The following is a 16349-nucleotide window of genomic DNA, read 5'->3' as shown; positions in this document are numbered from 1 at the left end:
TACAAATTGTCGCGCATTTATAAATGTGACATCACGTATCGTATATTTTGGGCCGCAATCTGAAAATTTATGAATATCTTTTTATTTTTAGAAAAAACAGCAATACGGAAATTTGATCGCTAAGTTGAGGAAAAAAATTCAGTTACTGGAAGCTAAAGTTTCGGAATTAGAGACAGAAAACCAAGTCTTACAGTAAGTCAATTTTTTTAATAATTTAAATCGTAATATCATTTAATAGCGGAATTTCAGTAAGGAATAAGCTTTCGCTTCTGGAATGCTTTATTCCTTAATATTTCAACCGATATCATTACCGTCGTAACTCCAAAAAGAAACTTTTCTCAAAGTAATTAGAGAATAAATAAATATCTTTTATTATACTTTTGATGTTACAATCAAATTTTTTTCATAATTTTTAATAGAAAATCACATAATCAGCGCAAGTTTCAACAAATTGTAATTATTATCATCTTCATTTTGACGCTTTTAACCGGTAACGATAACCAAACCAAATATTGATTCATATAAAATTTTATGTAAAAAATCCGAAATAGTGTTTTACGGATTTTCTGGAAACATATACAGAAGGTAATTTACGGAACATCTAAATGCGTTTCGAAAAATGTAACGAGATCTATAACAATTTTTTCCTGCATTTGCAATAAAGAGCACCGAAAACTTCATCGAGTAGCCGTTCTAGGCGGTGGGCGAAATCAAAATATTTATTTAATGCGTGACATTACTTTGTTTACCATTTTTTTATACCAGGGTTGTTGGATAAGTAATGCAACACTTTTTTCTAAGCGAGTTAGTTTTATTCTAGTTTTAAATACATTACTTCGTACCCAAATCCCCCGGATACAAAGACGTCATCTTCGTGGGCGTCTACAACCTTATCCTGCCTAGACGCCGGAGCACCGATGCCTCGAAGGTATCGCTACCGGTCCACGTTTCAGCCAACTTGTGGCTCGATCGATAACTTGCCAGTTTCCGCTCCGTCTCTTTCGCAAATTGCGTCTTTGGGAAGACCAAAGAGAGGAAACACCCAGGCGCCATATCTAGTCTGTAGAGGGTGCCAGGTAGGGCCGCGGTCTCCGAGATGCACGGACCGGCCTGACACTGCGCATTATCGTGGAAAAGGAGAATTTTATTTTCGTGTAGGTGACGACAAGCGTGCCGGAATCGTTGGTGCGTCACACTATGGCGGATGCCCCGCCAACCGGATGGATTTTCTTTACCTTCTTCCGACCAGTGGGTTGGTCCGACAACTTAGCGTTTTTATCCGGAAACGTTCTTTAAGAGCTAGAGAATACTTGTCATCGCTTCGTTTTCTACCAAAATAAATTCGATGGCGGCCGTCTTCGAAGCTAACCGGATGGCCGAGCGGTCAAGGTGGCAGCCTACCGCTCTGGGGGACCCGGGATCGAATCCGAACGGGTCGAATAATCCCCAGGAATTTTTCGGGGGGTGGTCCGTTCGGATATGTCGGGCCCCGTCCCTCACCACCCGGTCGCCCCATTGTGGGCCTGGCCGAACCCATAATGGGCCTTCTAAAAGAGGCCCTCTTAGTGCCCACAGGGCGGAAAGAGTTAAAAAAAAAAAAAAAAAAAAAAAAAAACCGTAGTGTGGTGGTATAACGGAGAAAGACGAAATAGTACGAATAATGCCGGTAGGTGGAAGGACGTTGCGCACAAAATTGGCCGAAAAAATGTATGGTATTACTTATCGAACGACTCTCCCCCGACAAATGACAAAAAATAACTAACTTATTCGTTCGGTAACTTTGTAAGCATTTACTATCGATGGTTTTTGCTTCCGAATCGTTATTTCGTCGCACGGTTGCTGAGATTATCTAACCGGCGGCGAGTAAAATTTTTACAAATTTTACCGACCATCTAGGAAAACGGTCCGGGGACGATGCCGATATGGATATACTTATGGAAAAAAGTGGATATACTTATGGAAATACAGCAGAGCATCGATTATCCGACCCCCGATTAACCGACTTATCGGTTAACCGACCGCGTTCTAGTCGGCAAATTCAAATGTCCGCTAGTGATGTGGCGCTACAATATTTGGTTATGTGTTGGCTGCTATAATATTATTTTTGTTAAATTTTTGCATGTTTTAGCTGGCAGCACTGGCTCGACCATGAAAGGGAGGTTAGTATTTAAACCAGGCCTAATACACTATACTAATAATGTATTTTTTCATACTTTTCGATTATCCGACTTTTCAGTTATCCGACCAACGCCAGTCCCCAATTGAATCGGATAATCGATGCTCTACTGTATATGTATATACTTATGGAAAAAAGTTCAATTTAATGAAATTTAAATAATCGTAGGCGCCAAATATTAGAAACATAAATAACGCACGGCACTGTCCGTGGGCATGATAAAAAGAATTTTAATAGGCCAGTACTCCGAGGGCAAATAGTTTATAGAGACGACGACATTTAAATTCTTGTCGTAGAATCCTCACGGGCAGTGGCGTAGCTACATGGGTGACACCCAGGGCGGATATCTTGGTGTCACCCCAAGTCGCACCGTGGGTGTCACCCTTCTTAACTCTTTTATAAAACACTATCGGATTATTGAATCGTAATATGTCCGTACTCGAGCAAACTTGAACGCTATATCGAATAAGCGATGTCAACACATAGGTTTATATTGACTAGCGTGTATCCGATGACCTTTTTGTTTGTTTTTTTTAGGCATTGCTTTTCGAGCCGATCGAACTTTCCATGACTTAATGTTGAAGCGCGTCATCAAGGTTTATTTCGCGACTTATCTTTTCACAGTCGGATGTCACCCCTACATGCATCGGGTGTCACCCCTGAACGGGTGACACCCTCGGCGGACCGCCAACAACGTTCCCCTCCTCGGTACGCCTCTGCTCACGGGAACTAACGACGGTTTTCTCTTTTCAGGAAGAACGTTTCTCCGGAAGCGCACGCGGCGCTGAAGAAGCAGTTTTGTCAGCTGCGCAGAGAACGCGACGCCCTGTTGGCCAGCCAGGAAACCCGCCGCCCGACCGAAGCCGGCGACCGGTCTTCTCCCGACGGATGAACAGCGCCGACGACAAATTTGGAGAGAAGGAAAGTGCCGCCGTTCACTGCCCAACAGACGATCCGGTGGAAATGTGACTTTCTGCCGAGAAATCTCTATGTATTTTACCAAGCGCTCGGTCTGCTACGGACGTTGGGTTTGCAGAACACCCCACCGCCCGACCTAGGCTTATTCCAATTGTAATGTCGAATTTGCCGGAAGAAGGAAACGTTTCTTTGGCCCGCCGGAAACGTGCCATCACTCCTTTAAATCGTCCTCGCTTCTCGGAGAAACTCCACGTTAATTCTCCGCCGAGATCTGCCGCACTAAATTGTTTGGCTACGTTTCTCCCGGAGTGGCGGGGTAAAGAACCGATTAACTGCCTTTTTCCCAAGGTGGCTTTTGTTATAAAGACAACGGGAGTATCGTCAACCGTCGATTAAAGCCCGGTTTAAAAAGTTTAAACATTTTTCTATTTCGAATTTCACAAATAACGAAACAGAACGGTCGATTTTAGTCCGTCCATCTCGGACTAAAATCGACGGTCTTCCGGGTTCTGGCGCCAGAGTTCGGCTGCCGGGTGGCTCCCGTTTTCCTTAAACGTCAGACTGCGAAAAGCGGCTATCCGCTAGATGCAATGCTATATCCCTCCCTCTGCCGTTTCTATTGTATCCACGAATGGCCTCTTTGCCATCGGTGCCCTCAAACGACTCGTAATTTACCACGTAGAAAACATTCGCAATTAGCATTACTTTTTAAACGGTTAAATAACCGTTTAAAAAGTATCGATCGGGGCTTTTCTCCACGGACCAGGTTTTCTCGCCTGGAAAGACGAAATTAGTTCGTTGGCAAATTACTAATATAAAAGCCACGATCTCTTTCACTCCGGACCAAATTTCGGTTATTTGTTTTATGTCCCGACGATAAGTATAGACGACTAATTTTACGCAATTATTAGCTGTACGATAAACGTTTTATACATTTCGGATCGGTGTTTTAGCCGCCTCGTTGCGGGTCGAAATTTTTACCGGTTATAATGTGCGAAGTCTACCTAGTTGCGTTTTTTGATAATTTTTCCACGTAGAAACGTCGATTGGCGCTGTGTTGTTTTTATTTTTCTGCCAGTCGGACAAACCGGAATGGTTTTTTTCGAGTTCTCGACAATCGCCGTTCGCTAGAATCTTACAACTTAAACGGCAACGTCGATGAGATATATTGAAGAGGATCGTCTCGACTATTCGGTTTTGTCCCTGGCAACCGTTAGCGCCCAGAGGAAATTCGTATAAAATATTTGCACCGGACGACTTAACTTTCTAAAAGTGTCAAAATTTGACCCCGTGACGGTTTAAGAAGGTCGTTCGACAATCTTCGCCTTATCTCCGATACATAAAGATACATAAAATGAGCCTTATTTTATCTAACGGGGCCAAAGATTCCAAAGACCATCGTTGTTATTAACTTAACGATTGTAAATACCTGTATTGTATAATTATAGACCGTACTCCCATATCCACCGGATGGAGCCAACGTCTTCGGTTATTCTAGCCAGGTACTGAATAGTTATCAAAAGAATATTTTAGTAAGATTCTTTGCCGAGCGGTCGAGGTAGCAGCCTACCGCTCTGGGGGGACCCGGGATCGAATCGGGACGCTTCGAAAAATCACCGGGAGTTTTTCGGGGGTCCGTCCGGGTATGTTGGTTCCCGTCCCTGGTCATCCGACCGCCCTATTGTGGGGCTGGCTATAAGAGACCCTCTTAGGGTCCACGAGGTGGAGAGTTAAAAATAACCACTGGAGCTGGCTTTACTGAATTAATATGCCTACTGCACGAACTGGAACCATTAGACTTAAAAATTGAAAATATAGTGCGATAATAAGTAAATACGGAAGGGTCCCGCTCCGGTGTACAAAAACGAATTTTAAATCAAAATTCTGGGGCTTTTTTCTACTCCGCCGGTGCCATTCTTTAACCTCGTGGGTGATGCGGCGGCAGCATTTTTTCACCGGTGTTAGAAGTATTTGTGTTTTTTCCAGTTGCACTAAGTGATGAAGTGTTTTAAAAATGCGTAACACACTTAGCCCGAAAAGGTGTAAATGACGGAAGATGGGAAAGTTGCATCGATGTATTGAAAACGAAAGTAAATCGCCAGCGTTTGGTACGAAGTGTTATTTAAATTAACATCAAAATTACTAAAAAGCCGAAATACAGTCTTACGGGAATTTAAAAAAGTGTTAGTTCGTTCTTAGAGGAATATCGTCTCCATGGATTGTAGCAAATGCTCCGCCCTGCAAAGAAATAGTTATGGCCGTGGAAATATCTCCAGATTTGCAGCTCGAACCTCCCACCGGGATTGGGCGTAAAAAGGAACATTATTACGACAATTGTCGACTCCTTTAAAAGCTGAATATTTTTAATTGTATAAATTTCAATTGGAAAATAAAGATATTGAAGAAATTTTTTGGAAAGTTGTCGATACCAATTTTGATACACGACCGTTCAATTTATTTCATCGACTTTTAACTGTTAGAAATATCTTTAAAAAAATGTCGCCACCAAAAGTTAAATTATATCGACAAAAGTAATTTAATCGATAATTTTCCAAATGTTTTAATATTGAGAATTCTAACTCTCCGTGTTCGTTAGTGGAGAACGATTTTTCTTGAAATTAAAATACATTAACAATTATTTACGTTCGACAATGGTGCAAGAAAGGTTGACAACGCTGTATTATCGGCCGAACACCATATTAGAAGTCGATTTACATGATCTAATATATTTTTGAATTGTATTTATGTGAGAACAGTTTTCGCTTTCTGCCTGTAATAAATAATTGCGCATATAATGTGAAAAACTACTTCTATTGACACGTGTATAAAAAAGTGTTATTGCCTTTATCATAATAATAAACCGTAAAAAGTAAAATAAAATTTACTAAAATAAAACGGACGTCCACCGAAATTCGACTCCTTCCCTTTCCCTTGTCCGACTTGTCGTAAACGCCCTCCCTACCTTCCAGTGTGGACGTCGTTTATGGATAGCTTTGTTTAGTTAAGGGCGACGCGACATTTGGACGATCTGCCTAGGGGATCTGTCCTTAAAAAGATCTCCCGGAACTCTTTCCGGGAGATCTTTTTAAGGGAAATTGGCCCCTGTTTAGGCATTACAGACGCACTAAACTTCCACGTGGCCAGCCCGTCCGAGCGAAGCGCGAACTCACAACCGAACTCCCAGTATTCAGACCGCTTGGCCACTGGTGGGCCTTTTATGGATAGTCCCTTACCGGCAACTGCGAAAAAAGGGCGTTCGACCGCGGAATTTCCCTTAAGTTGTAATTTTAAACATTTTGGAAAATGGTATTTTAAACTTCAAAAAAGATAGTCTCGTCATATATTTTTTTTTTTTTTTTTTTTGGTAACTTTTTCCACCCTGTGGGCACTAAGAAAGCCTCTTATAGCAAGCCCACTATGGGTTCGGCCAGGCCCACAATGGGGCGGCCGGGTGGGGAGGGACGGGGACCGACATATCCGGACAGACCAACCCTCGAAAAATTCCTGGGGATTTTTCGATCCCGGGTCCCCTAGGGCGGCAGGTTGCTAACCTTGACCGCTCGGCCATCCGGCCGCTTAGCCTCGTCGTATCACGAGTTAGATAGATGACCGGCACGACTCTATCGCTAACAGGAAAAGTGTGTTGTATGGGGGCAAGACTACTAATTTGAGGTGGAGAACGTATATTTTAAATTAAATAAATTCAATTTTTAATTTATTTAATTTAAAATATACGTTCTGCCCGGAATTGTGACCCTGTCATTGCTGGTTTTAGGTAATTCCTTGATTAGCCGATCAATTGGAAACACCTTACCAGTCAATTGTCTTCGGTAACGTGACAATCTTTTAGTTGACCTCATCTTCCAAGAATCTCTTTGTAATCTGTACGATTACAAAGATAGATTCTTGGTAGCTCGGGTCAAATGTCAAACGGATCCATATGTAATTATTCCGTCGCACGATAGTAACTATACTTTATAGATCGGTGTCAGAAATATCCGGGATCGAGTTTCTCGTTTCCTCCTCGTTTTGGTTTATTATTTTTTTGTTTCCTTCTCTGTTTATACAAAAATTTGTCGGCTCGGGTCGGCCAGTGGCCTTTCTTTTCCCTACTTTGCAGCTGGAATTTAGAGCTCCGTCAAAGGGTATGGAATCCCTCATACGCTTTCTTTAAGAAGAAACGTGTCTACCCGAATGGAGGACCGAACGGCTTTATCTCGGGTCCGGGTAAGCGTAAGCTCTACCCGTAACTCCCGAAATCTTTAACTTTTCTTAACAATAGGTCTGCGCAAAGAAATTTTATGGAAACAGTTTTCCCCAATTTCCCAGCGTCATATCTATTTCAGAAAGTAAATTTTTGATTTCTGGCACGTAATTAGCCGAGAAGATTTCTTCGTACGCAAACTTAATTGGCCGTGGTCGGTTTCGACAACGTAAAGTACGTAGGCTAAGCCCCTGGAAATTGTTGCTTGCGTTAAATTTCTATCGCAAGTTCCCGAAGAGCAAAGGAGGGAAAATGTGCAAGATGGAGAATTCGAAGAATAGTTTTTCTAGTTACGGATCAGAGTGCGGACGTTCGGAAGGAGACGGTTACGTCACTTACCGGGTCAACTACGGAAGGGACATAGTGGCTAAGTGCGCTTCTATAGACGTAGCCAAAGAAGTAGAGAACTGCAAGATTGTCCCATCGAAAGCATAAAAGAAGATAGCCAACCGCGGGACGACCAGAATTCTTCGCATCTTCGTCAACAATTAGAAGCCGTTGGGCTTATTAAGGATCAAGACTCTCAATACAAAATGCTAACGAATAGGGGGATAAATTTTATATTATTTAATGAAAAGTTTTATACAATTAGCAACGAACAATTTTATTATGATTATCTGTTACGATAAAAATGATTTAAAAATTTTTATTGTGAATGGCAGATAGCTTACATTTCAGGACAGAGTTGCATTTTATAAAACAATTACCAGTTGTAATAATAAGTGGAATTTTCATTTAAGGTCGACACCTGGCGAAACACGACCATCTCCCTACATTTGACCTTTAAGCACCAAAATTGAATAGCATCGATACCTGGTAGGTAAACTATCTCGCCAAATTTCGTTTACGAATTGGAGACTATTGATAGTGTGACCAATACCAACCAAGTATTTTCTCGTAACAATTCTGCTTATTGTTTACCGGGTAGGCGAGGGGGAGAAAGTGAACGGTGGCTTAGATGGACTGCCTCCGATCGTTTTCTTACACTCGGGACGAGTGTAAGAAAACAGGCAGAAGGCAGTCCATGGGACTGGGACTGGGACGACCTGGGGGACCGTCGTCCCAGTCCGTTCTAGACAGAAGAAATCCACAGAACGAGGATTTGATGGCCCCAGAGAAAAGAAAACGTAACGTCGAGCTTCGATTTAATTCGTACTGGTGGGAAAATAACACCGTCGCCACCGAAACGGCGGTGTCGAGACGGTCACAGATCGAGTGATTCGTGCGATCGAAACGTAGAGAAAATTACCCCTCCCATTTTTCCTCCAATAAAACGACGGTGTCCGTCACGGACTCGGAAGAAAACGAACGACGTTGGGAAATAGGAAGACTGAAATCGTGATAATAAACCGGAGAAGCTTTTCAGAAACGCTGGATTTTCCACAGAATCTACGAAAATGTCTTGGAACTGCGGTAATCCGCATCCGAAAACCGACGGGTAGAAAACGGTGACCAACGTCCACCGGGTACAGACATTCTATCTTCGTTGTCCGGTTTAGTACGAAACGAGTCCAAAAGTACCGAATGAAATTCCATTAGGAAACTCAGAAAAGGAATGACAAAGGCGGTAGCCGAAAGCGCGCCACTTTCCAACTGGACCGAAAAGAAACTACGTCAGCACTTGCGGGTTCACCGGAAATGGAAGCAAAAGAAGTTCCCGTTTTGACGGAGACAGATAGATTAAACGAAATATCAAATGGCCGTTCAAATTCTGAACGTATAGTCCGACGAGTCGGAAAGGAAGGCGGAAAAATAAAGATTTTACCCCCTTTGAGCTGGTTAGAGAATAAGATAGAAATTTTACAATTAAAGGAAATGCTGGGTCTACAGACAAAACAAAGGTTTGCGCATATCTCCAAAAGTAGGTGGGATTCGCGGACCAAATGCGTACCGGACAAAAACTCGTCCTTCGACGTCACCGCCACGGCTTTGGAAACCAATGCCGCGTTAAGGAGGATGCACACATGCGGCACGGCAAGGAAAAGCGGTGACGCAAACGCGTCTTCGCCGCGCGGCAGCACGACCACACAAGCGGCGATCCGTTTACATTTCGGCGCATGCGTTCAGTATTCAAGATGGCGAACGATATCGACGCTCCGCTATCCACGTGTTTACAAATTTTGTTTAGTACGGCTCGTTTTATTTAGCTAGAAGATTTCGTCGAAGATTCGAATGAATATTTTGGATTAGAGATATCGTATTGGCAAGAATCTTGCTGAGATATTTTGTTGGATCGATAAAGAACTCATGTACAAAATAGGCTTTTTCTTCGATTAAGATCTCTCGATAAAGAATACTATTTCGAGTAAGATTCGGTTGTTTTGTTTTTTGAATTAAATAATATATGATTACTGTATCTGTGTAGAATTTGTGTTAAATTTATTATTCTTTCCTCTTTATTCTGATGTTAGTTATCTCGGTTAACCACGTCGAACTTTCCGCCATTAAAACACCACGTGATTGTATTTTCTCACGTGACTGCCAGACGAAATGTTATTGGCTGATAGAAACGCCTCTTGGAGGCGGCCGCCGCGAAAGATAGAATTCGACCAACTTTCGCGGCATGAGAAAAGCGGCACGAAATTGACGTCACTCTTTCTCGCCGCAGACGTCTATTTCGTGCCGCTTTTCTCATGCCGCGCCGCATGTGTGCATCTTTAAAATAAATTTTTGAATCACTAGCCACGATATAAGAGCTAAAATTAAAATTATCAGAAAAACTTACTTGGTAAAACAAAATGTGTGACGAATATACATGCCTAGTACAAAAAAAATTCTTCAATTGTATGAATATACTTTTAAAGAAACTTATAATTAAATATAACTTTGTGAAGAAACGTACATAAAAATAACAAAATATTCTTTACTTTTTAAATCTTAAAACAATCCACTTAGTGAAATACTGTAGCTCCCTACGAGTGGCTAATGACTGGAATCAGAGACGGTCCAGGTAGGTGTGTGCGTGCCAAATCCCGAGGATGCCGATACCGGTCAATGTCAAATGCCTCTTTTGACGCATCACTAGTATATATCAAAAGACGCGACAGGGTTGTTGTAGATTTTAAACGTTTCTCACCATAGCTGTAAAAATCTAAATATGTCAAACTTAACAGATTGTCCGTCGTTCGTTTTCTAACTAATTCGTTTTAGGACCAAGTGTTCATGGAAATTTCCAAAATTTACAACTTTTCGGTCACTCTCATTGAACTGGAAAAATTTCTGTCTTTATTACATCTAATATTATGAAGAGATCAGACCCCACCGTACTCGGCAAGAGATTGGTTCGGTTAAGCTTCTGTTTAAGTAAAATTTCGGCTCTTTCATCGGGGTTTTATTTATGTTTCTAATTCCTTAATCGCTTAATTATTTAACTACTACTTAAGTAGAAATAAGTCGAAACAGGTTACTTTGTACTTGAATATCTGTAGTCTTGGGAAAGAAGTGGAAAGAAATTTTTATGACAGCCGATACATAAATCGTAAATTTAAGGAAAATAAATTCTAGAGCTTTTTCTGTACCTTCTGCGTCTCATTCATTAAATTTGGTTGTATATGATGCTGCCAAAGTAACAGTTAATTTTTTAACACTACTATAATTGTACATGTTTTTTCTGCATTCCCTTAGAGATGGGACATACTAAATCGTAATATCACCGGTTTAACATTGAAATCCGTAAGTAATATAAGATGGGAGAGCAGAATAAACGCAGAATAAATATCAATGGATTTTTTTAAAATTCCTGTCAACTAGACAGAACTATCATAAAAACATGCCAGTAAATTCCTATCGGTTGACTTAAGTTATAAATCTAGTCTAGGGTGGGCAACCTTTCTCATAACATGGACCAGAATAAATTATACGTTTTTTCCGCAGGCCGTAGTAGTTAATTGACGCCTTCTTGTGACTTGTAATTTTTTTAGTCTGCAAATATGAAATAAATAAATAAAAAGTTAATTACTGCATTTATTTCTCTTATCGTTTTCGAAAATTACAAAGAATTGGAAAAATTCCAATTTAATAATCTATTAAAGATCTCGCGGGCCGGATAGAAACTTTTCGCCAGCCGTAGCTGGCTCGCGGGCCGGGGTTTGTCCGCCGTTGATCTAGTCTGCTCATGATTCACATAATCGGGCGAGGGTGGCCGAATATCTAGCAGGCGGCTAACAGCCCAGAACCGCTCCAGTATATAAAATTGGATGCTTTATGCGTGTCGCTTCTACCAGCTAAACCGGGTGAGGTTGGTGCTCTGTAAGCCGCATGTGCCAATGCCTATATAATATGGCTGATTGGAAACTGACCCGGTTTCGACATTCATTCTGCCACCGAATTATTCGAATATACAATAGCAATCTTATCGTTTTTTTCACATGTAGTATAGAAATTTGTAAAAGATACATAATGCAGTTATAATAAAATATTAATTTTAATTAATTAAAAGTACGTTAAAATTGTAAGTTCGCCGAAATGGGGGGAGTTTTTATTCCCAACCGTCGGGATGGCTAAGGGCTATTCGCATGTGGGTGGCGGTTTTGAGGAGGCAGAAAAACAAGCGTTTCACATAGAAACCGTTTATTTTAGTCGAAAATGCTTACATAAATTTAGCAATGGTCCTTGAGTTCAGAGCTTTAGGTTGTTTTCGGTTTCGGTCTGGTCCTACGCTGGAGGGGCCTCGTAGCAACGTCGAGTTAAAAGTTCGAAATTCTGAAGAGACAGTGCACAAAAGATGAACGGAAACACCACTATTGGAGGTAAAGAACACAACAGGTAGTCTAGAGGAAGCTCTTCTGTCCTTGACATCGGAGGCTTTATAATTTTCTCGGGATCGAATCATTGCTAATTGGTTAACTCTTCTCCTCCTCGCCTCCCAATTGGTTTCCCACTTGTCTCCAGGTGTAAATGGAGCTTCGTTAGGTCGCAGGAAAGGTCGACAAGAGAAGGTTTATCCGACACCGTCTTTTAGACTATGATCGCGTTTAATTGTTGACTACGACACCAACGCTCATTTTGATATATATTTTTTTTCTTTCAGGTTTCGTTTTGCTTTCTAAACTGCGTCTTAATTTTTAAGATTTTTCTTTCTAAATTTTCTTTACCTAAAATTTTGTTTTTCCCGTTACTCTTTATGAGCGTCGACATCAAAGTCCGGTGTCGCTGACTCGACACTTTTTTTTTTTTTTTTTTTTTTTTTTTTTTTAACTCTTTCCACCCTGTGGGCACTAAGAGGGCCTCTTTTAGTAGGCCCATTATGGGTTCGGCCAGGCCCACAATGGGGCGACTGGGTGGTGAGGGACGGGGCCCGACATATCCGAACGGACCACCCCCCGAAAAATTCCTGGGGATTATTCGACCCGTTCGGATTCGATCCCGGGTCCCCCAGAGCGGTAGGCTGCCACCTTTACCGCTCGGCCATCCGGCCGTCAACTCGACACTTATAAAAGTTATCATTTCGCGGTTTGACTTAACAAACTTGTACATATCCCTTTTGGGAGTTTATTTCCGGGCCTCACAAAATATGAAAATTTATATTTTATAAAATACAAGGGAAGGTCATTGAAAGATGGAAGCGGCGCTTCCATCGCTTCCAATGACGGCACGCCACTGGCTACTGGTAACATTAAAATGCTAGAAGAATTGCTCTCTGATAATAGAAGTATCATTTTTATGTTATCAGTATCAATGCGATAAGTCTCTGTTTTCTCTACTATAGTATTTGAGATGTTAGTTTTAACAGTTTCAAACAGATCTCTATTTAAAACCTGGATAAATTAAATCGAAAATAATTTTATTTTGGATTTAATTATCTGTAATTTAATTTTCATTTGTAATTTAAAATTATTGTGTTATTAATTTTTTTATAAACCAAATATGCTTTTTCTTTCTTTATACGTGATATAAAATTTTAAAAATGTAATTACGAATAAGATTTTTTTGACAGAACAGTGGAAAAAAGTTACGAAAATGCTTGAAAACGGGAAAACTACCTACTAACCAAATAGATCGCCTAACAGCGACTCTCACGTCAGCTATCGACAACTTGAGACATTAACTGTTCTTGAGAGCATAGTGCAAAGACCGGTATAGCTATCGACTCTGGTAATAGCATCAGATCACAGGCCAGTTTTACTCTAGATTTACCCTGAATATGAAACAACACTAAACATTACCCCAAGAAGCAGTGGCGTAGCGTGGGTGTCAGCCGCCCGGGGCGGAGGAAAATTTCGCCGCCCCCTTATTTAGGTATTATTATTATTTATTGTGAAATTTTGCCGCCCCCTTAAAGTGTCGCTCGGGGCGAGCCGCCCCCACCACGCTACGCCACTGCCAAGAAGTTGAAATTACCGTAGAAACGGCAGCACTGCTGTTAATACTGTTATGAAAAGAAGAATCTCGTTGCATTTATCAGAAGCGTAATTTATTCGTCGTTTAAGTATTCGAATTTTGCGAATTTTATTTTTTCTTTATTTCTGTAAATAAGACTTCATATTCGGATTTTAAATGTCTTCGCCAGCAAATCGATTTTTATCGACGGAAGTGGCAACATTTTCTCGATAACAAATATGGCGCTGAGTCGAGCGACCGCGATTTTGAAAAGAACGTTTCGCGTAGCCAAACAGGCGAAGAGAAGCGTTTTGTCCGACGCTTACGAGTGTCGGGAAGCGTGGGAAAGTAGACTGTCGAGTCCCGTTCTGAGAGATGTCGACATGGACGAGTTCTTCACTCGACTGGAGAAGAAATTCAATGCCAAGAGACCCGTGGACGGAGTGGACATCGACATTTTTGCCAATTGCGTGGTGGAGGAGGACCAGCTGGACGAATTGGAACATTTCGTCTATAGATTTAGGAGGACTCCGTCCGGAGTGGGAATCTTCGATTCGACGCATCACGCTTTCGTTCGCGCCTTCTTGCGCTTCCATCGAGGCGACGATTTGTTGAAGATACTCTTCGATCGAGTTAATTACGGAATATTCCCCGACTTCTATTGTTATAATATGCTAATGGATTATTTTCTTCGTAGGAAGAATTATCGGGACGCCACCAAAGTGGCTGTTCTCGTCATGTTGCAGGAAGAATTCCTGCATCCCATTACCAATAGACTCGTCTTGTATTCTTGCCACTCGTATCTCCGGGAACCCCTTCCCGAACCCTGGATTCTGCCTCCGGCTCCGGCCGGAAAAGTAGAAACAGACGAGGAGGAGGAAGAAGTCTTCGTCAGGATACCCTTCCTCGTCAATCCCTATTTTGATGACCACTTCGATCTCCGGGAGCCCACGGACTTGGTGGGAAAGACACTGAGTTCCGTCGGCACCGCGCTGGGAGGAGTGGCGGGCCGCACCTACCGACTGGTGGGACTGGGCATGCGACGGAAGTGGGAAGAGGCCAGTGCACTTTTGGATGGCTTTGCCTCCGGCAGAAAGACCGTGGCAGAGGAGGGCCTGGAGAGGTTTCGCCGGGAGGTCGGTGGCTGCCCGGAAAGCACGGATTCTTCCCTCCACGGGGACCCAGAGAGGTTGCTGGCTGCCACAGAACGGGTTCCGGTCTGGGATGGTGACCTGCACGCCTCTGTCCTGCAGGCTCTCGGAGAGGTGTCGGGCCACGAGTCCGACGATGTGGCTGCCCAGCTGCGACTGTTTCAGTCCTGGGAGAAGAGGAGGGAGACGGAACTCGACCTCCAGCTGCGTCGTAGTCTTGACAGAGAGAGGAAGGAAAAGATAGAAGCCAAGAGAGACGAATTGCAGAAGAGAGAAAAATTACTGTTTTTCTTTGAAAACTGGAACAAAATAGAAATGGAACTCGAGGAAGTGAAAAAAATGCCAAGGGCGGCGGAGAAGACCGAAGAGTACATTCCTCCAGACGTGCGAGGTTCTTAGGTCCGTCGTGCTCTTTGTGTAAATTACCGATGGCGGCACGTTAAATAACAAACGGTTTTAAAGGCCAAAGCATTTTCCCCTTCTGATTCTGGTCTTGACCAGCAAAAAATGAGAAGGAAAATAGTTCTGGCCCGGTTTTTTCTATTTATTGTTATCTTGTGTTTCAAATACCTTAGTAATTAAATAGACATATTTAAACATATTAAAAGTGTGATTAAATTTAACTGTACTGAAAAAAACACCATAGCATACATGAAAAATTGTTTTGACATTAATATCTTAAGCTTTTAAGTTTTAAAATTAAATTTTCGAAACAGACTTCAAACGTTAACTTTCAAATTAATGAGAATATATAGGCATTACTTATTTTTCTTTATTGCTCGCTCACCAGTTTTTTAATTGCAATACTAGTAACCCTTATTTTAAAAATTTGCTTTTGACTGCTTTGTTTTTAAGTCGACTTAAATTTGGGAGAGTATAGTAATAGGAAATTTACATTTAAAATGTCGAAGTTCCTTTAGTTTGTGAGAATATTTGTTTTATGTAGAAATGGTTACAGCCATTCCTTGAGAGATTTATATTAGATGAAACTGTATATTACTTGGTTACATTCGTTTAGCAATATTTGTCCTCTGACTGAATTCGAGTGTCTACTTTTTCTAACACTCTTGATAAATACGGTATATACTGTGATCGTAAGCAATGCTAATACTAAATTCAAAAGTGTCACATGCCAAAATATTCTGTGGAAAAATGGAAATTTGCTTTATACTATTTAAAAATAAGCTAAATCTATAAAATAAAATTTAAATAATATTTTACAAATTAGCAAGGAAACTAGAAACATCAAATACATTGGCATTTTGCCAATGGGTTTCTAATGTATTTGATGCTGCTTTTACGATCTGCATAAGTATATAGATACAGAGGGCAGGGAAATGATAATGAGTTTTTTATCTAGATGAAGAAAATTAGTTCAAAAGTTTTATTTAGATAAATATGTGAAATATTTTATCTCAGATGAATTTTACTTACCAATATTAAAGTAACAAATTAATAGTCTTGGTCTTTTAAATTAACTAGATTTATTTTATGGTCTTCGTGAAACTTATACAATATTCGC

General features: G+C 41.2%; 2 protein-coding genes across 4 annotated transcripts in view; both read left to right on the top strand.

Moving 5' to 3' along the window:
- The window catches only part of LOC136975650 (centrosomal protein of 83 kDa-like), a 69106-nt gene extending 63605 nt beyond the window's left edge, over positions 1-5501 (top strand). For all 3 annotated transcript variants that reach the window (XM_067270742.1, XM_067270745.1, XM_067270744.1), the window contains 2 exons: positions 92-192; positions 2930-5501. In XM_067270742.1, the coding sequence (XP_067126843.1) occupies positions 92-192; positions 2930-3068 (240 nt within the window). In that variant the 3' untranslated portion in view covers positions 3069-5501. The remainder of the gene's footprint in view (positions 1-91; positions 193-2929) is intronic.
- An 8332-nt stretch (positions 5502-13833) lies between these two features.
- Positions 13834-15434, top strand: LOC136975632 (small ribosomal subunit protein mS27). Its single transcript, XM_067270703.1, has one exon. It carries the CDS (start codon positions 13916-13918, stop codon positions 15224-15226), a length of 1311 nt encoding a protein of 436 aa, XP_067126804.1. The 5' UTR covers positions 13834-13915; the 3' UTR covers positions 15227-15434.
- The last annotated feature ends 915 nt before the right edge of the window (positions 15435-16349 follow it).

Source organism: Centruroides vittatus, unplaced genomic scaffold, assembly GCF_030686945.1.
Source record: "Centruroides vittatus isolate TY-2023 unplaced genomic scaffold, ASM3068694v2 contig_377, whole genome shotgun sequence".
Lineage (NCBI taxonomy): Eukaryota > Metazoa > Arthropoda > Arachnida > Scorpiones > Buthidae > Centruroides > Centruroides vittatus.
This window is presented reverse-complemented; position numbering and strand designations above follow the sequence as displayed.